This window comes from Gopherus flavomarginatus, chromosome 20, assembly GCF_025201925.1.
Source record: "Gopherus flavomarginatus isolate rGopFla2 chromosome 20, rGopFla2.mat.asm, whole genome shotgun sequence".
NCBI classification, from domain to species: domain Eukaryota; kingdom Metazoa; phylum Chordata; order Testudines; family Testudinidae; genus Gopherus; species Gopherus flavomarginatus.
In genome coordinates this window covers 22,739,099-22,748,681 of record NC_066636.1, presented here as the reverse complement: position 1 = coordinate 22,748,681, position 9,583 = coordinate 22,739,099, and the positions used below count along the sequence as shown (strand labels likewise).

At 57.0% G+C, this 9,583-nt stretch overlaps 1 protein-coding gene across 12 annotated transcripts; it reads left to right on the top strand.

Annotated features, from left to right (window-relative positions):
• Positions 1-1,562: 1,562 nt before the first annotated feature.
• On the top strand, positions 1,563-7,608 carry LOC127037746 (uncharacterized). 12 transcript variants are annotated; one of them, XM_050929759.1, is made up of 5 exons: positions 1,566-1,649; positions 3,540-3,875; positions 5,336-5,884; positions 5,932-5,967; positions 6,166-7,608. In XM_050929759.1, the coding sequence occupies exons 1-3, from the start codon at positions 1,595-1,597 to the stop codon at positions 5,602-5,604; spliced, it is 660 nt and encodes a 219-aa protein (XP_050785716.1). In that variant the 5' UTR covers positions 1,566-1,594; the 3' UTR covers positions 5,605-5,884; positions 5,932-5,967; positions 6,166-7,608. The 12 variants fall into 12 exon arrangements, 11 of the variants coding, with proteins under 11 accessions (XP_050785716.1, XP_050785719.1, XP_050785724.1 ...); XM_050929762.1 differs by having other exon boundaries at positions 5,336-6,020; positions 6,176-6,385; positions 6,571-7,608; XR_007770452.1 differs by having other exon boundaries at positions 1,563-1,649; positions 3,730-3,875; positions 5,336-6,020; positions 6,176-7,608.
• The last annotated feature ends 1,975 nt before the right edge of the window (positions 7,609-9,583 follow it).

Genomic DNA, 9,583 nt, shown 5'->3' with positions numbered 1-9,583 from the left:
TGGGGACAGGACAAGCTTTTCTCCCTCCTCCCCAGAGGCTTCACAACACAGGAGCCCCCCTCCCAGAGGAAGTCTCATGCCGCTCGCCCCATAGAAGCTCTGTAGGATCAGTCCAACAGTCGGTTTAGCTACAGGAGTGAGCTGTCCTAGGCAAACTGAGGGCAAGCTAATGCCTCCAGGCCAAAGCCCAGAGAATGGCGTGATTGGTTACCCTGGACGGGGAGCAGCAGTGACCTCATTGCACTAGGTTTGAGTGGAGAGGTGGTCCAGGTGCTTAATTTGTGCCAGGGCTTGCCAGGGTTGAGCCCCAGTACCTCTGGGCCTGGCAGTTCAGAGCCCCGGCACCTTTGGGCCTGATAGGTCAGAGCCCTGACACCACTGGCCCTGGTGGTTCAGAGCCCCAGCACTGCTGGGCCTGGCGGTTCCGAGCCCGGGCACCGCTGGGCCTGGCGGTTCAGAGCCCCGGCACCGCTGGGCCTGATAGGTCAGAGCCCCGGCACCGCTGGCCCTGGTGGTTCAGAGCCCCGGCACCTCTGGGCCTGATAGGTCAGAGCCCCGGCACCGCTGGCCCTGGCGGTTCAGACCCCCAGCACCGCTGGCCCTGGCGGTTCAGAGCCCGGGCACCGCTGGGCCTGGCAGTTTCGAGCCCAGCACCTCCGGGCCTGGCAGTTTCTAGCCCAGCACCTCTGGGGCTGGCAGTTCAAAGCCCCAGCACCTCTGGGCCTGGTAGTTCCGAGCCCCAGCACTGCTGGGCTGAGCAGTTCAGAGCCCCAGCACCACTGGACTTGCTGCATCACTTATGAAAGTAAGGAAGTTGCTCTTTCATTACCAATTAAGCAGTGGGTGGTCCCCCAATTTTACCCAATAACTGGAGGTGTGGGGTGCATTAACTAGCCCCCCCAAGGTTTAAATGCTCCATTACAACGAACAGGAGAAACAAGGCATTGTGCAGCTGTGGGACCTTCCATGCAAGGATCTGAAGAACTTTGCAAACAGAAGGATTGCCATGCCCATTGGCAGAGGGGAAACTGAGGCAGAAGGAGGCAGTGAAGTGGCCTGCCCAAAGCCAGGCAGCAACTTACTGGCAGGGCCAGGTGCGGAACCCAGGTGTCCTGTCTCCCGGTCTGTTGCTCTAGCGATTAGAACACCATCCTGCCTGCAGCTAGGAACAAACGCCAGCAGAAATGACACCGAGTCCCTCTTCATTTTTCACTGGACAACTCTCCTTTCTAGAGCCACAAATAGAACCCAGGAGTCCTGGCCACCAGCCCCCCTGCTCTAGCCACTAGACCCCACTGCCCCCCTCCATCCACTGCCTCCACGTGATACCATTCAGTGCTCTCTTTTCCTTGGGCTGCCAGCAAAATCCTAACAATGCTCCTGGCTACCCCCGAGCCACCTCCTTGGCAGATGCATTCGACCACGGCTCGCCACAGACATCCAGCTTTGGCAGGAAAGGCGAACTGACACACGGGCATCTTGTGGCCAATTCCAGTTTCCTGTGCGTCGTGCAGGGCCTTTATAAGACGGCTCCCCCCACAACCGCTCACACAGAGACGCTGCAGCGCAGTTACCCGAAAGCAGAAGTCCGGGCATGGGGCCAGCCATGGGGCTGCTGCTCTGTAGCCTCCTGCTGTTGGCTCCAGGGGGTGAGTAGCAAAGGGGCTGGAACCACTCTGAGATGGGGCGATGGGGCTCTCTTGACCATTGCAGCCGGCTCTGCAGTTCCCCTGGGCCTGGCGGAGGCGGGGAGGGGAGGGAGTGGAGCAGGTAACATTAAACCCCCTTTGGGATTCTTGGATCGTGTTGTCAGGTGGCAACGCTCAGTGATTGCTTAGTGCAGAAGGGGTTTGCAAGATGCCTGCTTTATTCTGGGTCTCGTTCCAAGTGGCTGGACATAACAAGAGCTTCACAGCCACCCACCCGAATGCGCTGGGTGTGTCTACACGAGCACCAAGCCCAGACTCTGACTCAGGTTTGAGCTCAACCTGCCGTTGCGTCCACACACAAATCAATCTGACTCAGGTCAGTAAGCTAGGGCCTAGGACCCTGCTAGGAGAAATGGGTCAGAGCCTGAGACCTGCTCAGACCTGGGTCCTCCAAGCCCTGTCATTCTGCCGTGTGGACACAGCTCAAGCCCCAAACCCCAGTCACAAGGTCTCCGTACTGCAGTGTGGACTCGTTGGCATGGTGTGAGTTGAGTCCAGCCACTGTAAGCCCGAGTTTACAATGCAATGTGGACGTTCAAACACAGGCTTGGAAACACTGAGTCCACAAGCTAGGGTCCCACAGACCAGGCTTAGCGTGCAGTGTAGACACACCCTCAGTCTCCAGCTGGGAAGCAGCCCCTTAAAGGCCCAGTCCCCAGTATCACACGAAAGTGAGTCTGTCCCCTAGTGTCCATACAGCAGCTGGGAGGGAATTTCCCAGCCCCGGTAGCCCATCTAGCCTGGTATCCCTTCTCTGACTGTGGCCAGCACCAGATGCTTCAGAGGCAGGTGCAAGAACCCTGCAGTGGGCAGATGTGGGGAATTCCCCACCACACACACAAACACCTTGTAAGCCTCATCCAGGTCTCTAATACTGAGAAATGAGTTTACACCCTGAACCAGGAGATTTCATCTCCCTGGCAGGGCTTGTGGTAGTGCTGGTTCTGATAACTCAGGGTCTTCGGGTTACCCAGAGATACGTCCCCTCTCAAATCTCACTAGGGCCAGGTCTACTCCTAAAATGGAGCTACGTTACTCAGAGGTGTGAAAAATTCATACCCGAGAGCCACAGTTAAGCTGACTGAAGCCCGGGTGTAGACACCACAAGGTCGACGTAAGAACCCTTCTGCAACGTAGCGTCCATCTCTGGGGGGTGGATTTATGACAGCAAGAGAAAAACCCCTTCCAGCACCGAGGTGAATGGAAGAGGCCTTGCTGCCCACTCCCAGGGGGTTTCACATCCCCATGGGGACGACAGAGGCAAGTTCTGCAGAATGGGGAAACGAAAGGTCTTCGCAGGGCATAGTCTCCAAGAGTGACACAGCTCCCCTGGACGGAGTGTGCCCGGGCTGGTCGCTGCTTCTGTCCCCCTTAATCCAGCTGGCCTGGACCTGTACAGCCCCTAGCACTCTGGCTTTGTCTCCTCTCCGGATTTACTGAGGCCAAGTTGATCTCGAGCATTTTATTGCACTGCAGCCTAACTCAACAGAGCGTGACCGCCGGGCTCCACGTGCCTGCTGTCATGCCCTGCGTCCTCCCTATCGTGGGAGATGCATCGTGGGGCATTATACTGGTACAACTACAGCACTTTAAATTCACACATGAGCATATCCTGGTATAAGGCCCCATGTAAATCTCTTAGGGGAGGCAGTGTGATCTAGTGGATCGAGCACTAAACTGAGACTCAGGACTCCTGGGTTCTATACATGGCTCTGGAGAAGGCGTGTCTGTCAGTGCTGATTTTTATGGACCGATGGGCCCAATTCCTCCTGCTATGTAAGAATCCCTAATCAATTCACCCATCCCCTCCTGCCTCCCCTCTTCTTGCAGGTCTGCGGCTCTCCTCCGGCCAGGTGCAGCTGGAGGGCTTGGTGGGTGAGTCTGTGTATTTCCCTGCCCTGCGCCCCGTGGCCAGAGACATCGTCCGTGTCCTGTGGTTTTCAGAAAGGCAGGGCACTCACATCGCAGAGGCCAAACCCCAGGGCCAGGCATTCAACGTCAATTTCTTACCCAACTTCAGCAACCGGCTGGCGATCCACGCCGGGAACCTCTCCCTGGAGATCCGCCATCTGCGGCTGGAAGACCAGGGGCCGTACCGCGCCGTTGTGGATATTGCCTCAGACCCTACCAAGCCCAGGGCGTTCTCCTATGAGCTGTCAGTGCGAGGTAAGTCCCTCCGGCAGCCCAGCACATGGGACTGCGCTAGTCTGGACTCCTCCCCGGCTGTCACCCCAGCCCCACTCCTGTCCACACACAAACGCTACCGTTTGGGGGTGCTTTCAGCCCAGGCTAGCCCGCTGAGGTCAGGGGTTGGGTTAGCACACAGGGGCCATGTTCACACAGGCTGCTCCCCCACCTCCTTTGCAGCGTGAAGGCCAGCTAAGCCGCTCCAGTGCCGATAGTTCTCCAATGCCTTCTCACAATCCCCCCCTCCACCCCCTATGTGCCCAGAAGGACAGACAAGGTCTTCCCCAATTCACTGCAGCTCAGCCTGCCACAGCACCAAGTGCCATGGAAGAGCCCCCAGAAGTCCTCGTGACAGACACACGGGGATGCACAGAACAGTGAAAACACAAACTCACCCCTGGGCCGACCACCCAGGGTCACTGTGCAGCGAAGCCAGGCCTGGAAAGGAAAGGCACTTTTTAGGCACTGACCTGAGATTCAGAAAAGCTGGCTTCAATTCACAGTGCTGCCACTACCTGGCTGTGCGATCTTGAGCAAGTCACATTATTCTTCCGTGCCTTGGTTTTCCCAGCTGTAGACACGGGGAAGCTGACTAAACCTTCCTTCAGCTATTTTGAGAATAAGCTCTTCAGGGATTGTCTGCTTATGGGGGTGCACAGCACCTAGCGCAGCAGGGCCTTGATCCCAGTTGGGGTGGAGGGGCAAGAGGAGTGGGAAAAAGATTATGTGACTCATCAAGCCAATGGGTAAAAATTCCCAGCTACAGCGATGGGTTCTTGTCAGGCGGGGGGAAGGAATCTGCGTCTCTCGGCAGCCACTCCGCAGGGCAGGGGGCCAGAAAGTCAGGCGGGGGTGGTGACCTTTAGGTGCACGAGGCTCAGGCACCACCTCCTGTTTGTCACTTCCTCATATTGCCCAACGTGGAATGAGACCACAGGGCAAGTGCACGCGGATGGGGCGAGCACAAGCTGGAGCCCTGGAGGAATCCATCCATTCTCTCCTCTTCCTCGGTTCCCTCTCACTTCCATTGCAATCCAGCCCATGCCACGGGGGCCTGATCTGCGTTTGGTGGCAATCGGTGCAGCTCCATTGAAGCCGACGGAGTCTCACTGGGGCCTCCATGCAGCACAAAACGCCAGCAGCCTGTCTGTGTTAGAGATGCTGCTGTGGATCGAGCTGTGAAAGCTCCTCCAGCAGCTCTGGGGCCGGAGACAGGTGCTGGAACTAAGCATGCTGGGGTCGGGGGGGCCTGGCTTGATGTGGTTTCCATCCTATGCATGGTTTGCAGTTTGGTCCCTTGGCTCTCAGCACCCTCCCAGACACATTGTCCCAGTGCCTCCGGCCGGAGATCTAAAACCAACCCCCTAGCCCCAGCCGTGCGTTGCAGGAAACCACAATTGCTATTAACGTGCAATTCTTGTATTTCATCCCCTGCAAAGAACGTGGGCAGGAGGGAGACAGGGGCAAAGGAGGAACCACGGACCCACCAGGAGGCAGAGAACGGAGGACATTGACGGACCCCCCAGCAGAAGGAGCGCCCGTGACCACAGGCGGGAGGACAACGCTGGTGGGAGGGGATGGGGGAGGGCAGGAGGGCGGTGAGAGCCAGGGATCATGCCACTGCACGCTGAAGGGTTATGTCATCGCGGCCGTCTATGTGCCCCTCTGTGCCGTGGTGGCTATCGTCCACGTGAAGACGAGGGGCTGACAGAAGAGCCGGGGTCCCTGGGTGACAGAAGAGACAGGGCAGCTGCTGGGGCAGGAAGGGCAGCCACCTGTCTGGGGCTATCGCCTCTTTGTTCATCCTCTGTAAATACCCTCTCCAGTACCCCCCGGAAACTCCCTCCTAGTACTCACACATCCTTCTAGCACCCCCTAAATACTCCCTCCAGTACCCCCCAGGTATCGCCTCCAGCATCCCCAAAAACCCCCTCCCAGTACACACACCCCTCCAGCACTCCTAAATACCCCCTCCAGTACCCCTCCAGGTACCCCCTCCAGTATCCCCCCAGGTACCCCCTCCAGTACCCCCCAGGTACCACCTCCAGCACCCCCAAGATACTCCCTCCCAGTACACACGCACCCCTCTAGCACCCCCTAAATACTCCCTCCAGTACCCCCCAGGTATCGCCTCCAGCATCCCCAAAAACCCCCTCTCAGTACACATACCCCTCCAGCACTCCTAAATACCCCCTCCAGTACCCCTCCAGGCACCCCCTCCAGTACCCCTCCAGGTACCACCTTCACACCCCCAAAATACCCCCTCCAGTACCCCCCAGGTACCACCTCCAGCACCCCCAAGATACCCCCTCCTAGTACACACACCTCTCCAGCACCCCTAAATGCCACCTCCAATACCCCCCAGGTACCGCCTCCAGCATCCCCAGAAACCCCCTCCCACTGCACACACCCTTCTAGCACCCCCTAAATACCCCCCTCCAGTACCCTCCCAGGTACCTCCTCCAGTACCTCCCAGAAACCCCCTCCTAGTACACAAACAACCTCTAGCACCCCCTAAATACCCCCTCCAGTACCCCTCAGGTACCGTCTCCAGCATCCCCAGAAACCCCCTCCCAGTACACACACAACCCTCTAGCATGCCCTAAATACCCCCTCCAGTACCCCCAGGTACCTCCTCCAGTACCCCCCACGTACCACGTCCAGCACCGCTCAGGTACCCCCTCCCAGTACACACACCCCTCCAGCACCTCCTAAATATCCCCTCAAATACCACCTCCAGCACCTTTCCAGGTACCCGCTCAAGCACCCCCCAGGTACCTCCTCCTAGTACACACACACCCCTCCAGCACCCCCAAACTGTACCCTCCCCTCCAGCTCCCTCTCGCCCGCCCCCAGGAGTGCCCTCTGTTGAGAACCTGGCGGCCGCTAACCCTAGGGGCAGGGGGCTTGTTTGGAGAGCCCTGGGCCGCTGTACTGGTGTTTGTACTGCAACAGCTCTAGCTCATCGTGCCGGATGCTGCACAGACACATCGTGGAGATGGTCCCTGCCCTGAAGCGTCCTCTGCCTGAATAGACAAAGGGTCATTATTGCCATGTCCGGGTTCCATAGACAAAGGGCAGGAGGGGAAACTGAGGCACGGGGAGGGGATGGTCACCCAGCCGATCACTGGCAGCGCCAGGAGTAGAAGTCAGGAGAGTGTTCTGGCCACTGGAGGTGCTCAGTCGGTCCTGTAGTCTATAGCTACCTCCCATGAAGCCCAACAGGACTACTCCTTATACCCTTCTGGTCCAAGTCCACCACTATCTAAAATGATGGGGTCTAAGTTAGCTTTTACCACTCACAAAAGAGATCGTGGAGTCAGTGTGGATAGTTCTCTGAAAACATCCACCCAATGTGCAGTGGCAGTCAAAAAAGCAAACAGAATGCTGGGAATAATTAAGAAAGGGATAGATAATAAGACAGAAAATCAATTCAGTTCAATTCCCTTTCATTCCCAGGGAAGCAGTGAGATCTGTAGGCCAGAGCGGGGGAGGAGGGGAGAGATTTGAAAGTCCTGAGTTTGCATAAGCAGCTCCATGTTCACCCCTGAGCGAGTCACCTCCTCAATTTTCTGTGCCTCAGTTTCCCCTGCTGTCAAATGGATGCTATGATGTGTTTACCTGCCCTCCCAAGGGTGCTGAGCAGCTGGGCCAATGAGCATCCATCAAGCACTGCATGCTCATCACAATAAAAGCCCAGCAAAAGCACCAAGCAGGACTGAATTTTGTTGTCTGTTGCACGTGTACAGCCCTCGCCACCCACAACCTCGCCTGGCTGGGAATTGGGGTTGGTTACGAATCTCTGTTGCCGCAGTGGGAATGCCAGGCTGCGTGGCAGGATGGATCAGCGGGGCTGGGGCTGGGGTAAGTCTGGAGGATCTATTCCCCCCCACCCCTGTAATTTTGACTAGAAAAGGCAGGTAACTGGGTGTTTCAGCCCCAAAACCCACCTGGGTGTGGTGAGCGCTGTGCGATAACCCCACTGCCCCAGTTTGAAGATGCTTCAAAGCCCCCCGTGGAGTCCAGCGATGGCAAAGCCCCAGCGCCCCTTGGTAAAACTCCCATGGTGAATCGCCCTCACCGAGGAAGATTTGCACCTTGCTTCTAGGCTGAAATTGTCCAGCTGCAGCTTCCAGCCACCGGTTCTTTGGCTGCGAGACCGAAGAGTCTTTTATTACCAAATTTTTGTCCCCCGTGTGCTGACACAGAGCTCACTGCAGGATCAGGGTTTTGGCAGGAGCATCCTTGGTTAGGGCCAGATCCCCAGGGCTCAGCACCCCCGTTGGGGCCAGATCTACCAAACAGCGGAGTACGGCATCTAACAGGGCTGGGGTCCTGGAGAATCCTGGAGAGTCTAGCGCTGGGCTCTCTGAAATACCTGCTCCTTCAGATCCTGGCTGGTCACCTCACTGCCAACCCCCACCCCCCAGCATATTTACAGCCTTGCCCTACGGTTTATTTATTTTTGAGGGAACCTTGCTTCGAATACCAGAGGCACCAGAGCGGTGCCAGGAATGCCCTGCCTGGATCTCAGCGCCCCACGCAGATTAATTTTTCATGGCTTCAATTCTTTCCTTTTATTCTCTTTGCCCAACGCATCTTAGTCAGGGGGCAAAGAGCCTGTCAAACGATTTCCTGCCTGGCACTTTGTTAGACGAATGGTGTCATGCAGGACGGTGCGAGCTTTGCATTTTCTCTCTTTTCGGGGAGACCCGGGTGTCAGAGGAGCTGCACGCTTGGCTGAAACAGCCCCATAACAGGCATTATTGACTAATCATGTCCAGATCTCAGAGGGCTTCGCGAAGGCTGTGGTGTTTGCAGGCCAAATGTTGCAGTATCCTTCAAGGGCCGCGGTTCTCAATCCTTGGTACTGGACTCCGCTGAGCTGCTCAGATTCACACCAGCAGAGGATCAGGGCCGTTACGCTGATCTGTGCATTAAAACATCCTCGCTGGCTACACAGGGTGGTCTCAGGGCATCTACTGATCCGCCGCTGTGATCAGTCAGGAATTTTGCCCATCGGTTGTCTAGAGTCATGTAATGCAAGACCGGAGAAAGTAGCTGTGAATATTGTGCAGGGATTAATCCTGCTCTGGCCGGACGAGGAGGGTCAGAGGAGCAAAGCTCAGCGGCCTCTTCCCTCTCGAATCTCTGCCCCCTCTGATTCCCAGCCGTCGATCGGCAAGCGTTCCGGGACGGCTGGGGAGGGGACAGACGCACGACTCGGCCTCTCCTGCCCTGTGGGTCCCAGGGAAGCCAGTTCTTGGAGTAAAGATACGAGACAACCATCAATGGCTCCATGGCACTAGCAGGAGCATCTGAAAGTTTCATTGACTAGACGTGATTAAAGGTACGTGTAGGATATCAAGTGGGCATCTGTGGCTTGGGATCAGGCCTGGGTCGGCATCACATTTAGGCCCATGTAAAAGTCACTGGCCCTGGTTCTGAAGGCTCCTTTCCACCTTTCTACCCCTCTAGGAATATTCGTAGCCTTCGCGCTGTCACAGCCTCAGACATGAATCGGGCCAGGTGGGGCTAATGCAAACCCTTCAGAACTGGGGCCTTAGGGCCCCGGCGCAGGCTGTGAGGATCGCAAAGGCCAGGCAGCGCCCTTGGTATTAAAGCGCAGTCGTGGGGTCCATATTTACGGTCCCGAACTGGGCACGAGAGAATAACTCACCGCGTCA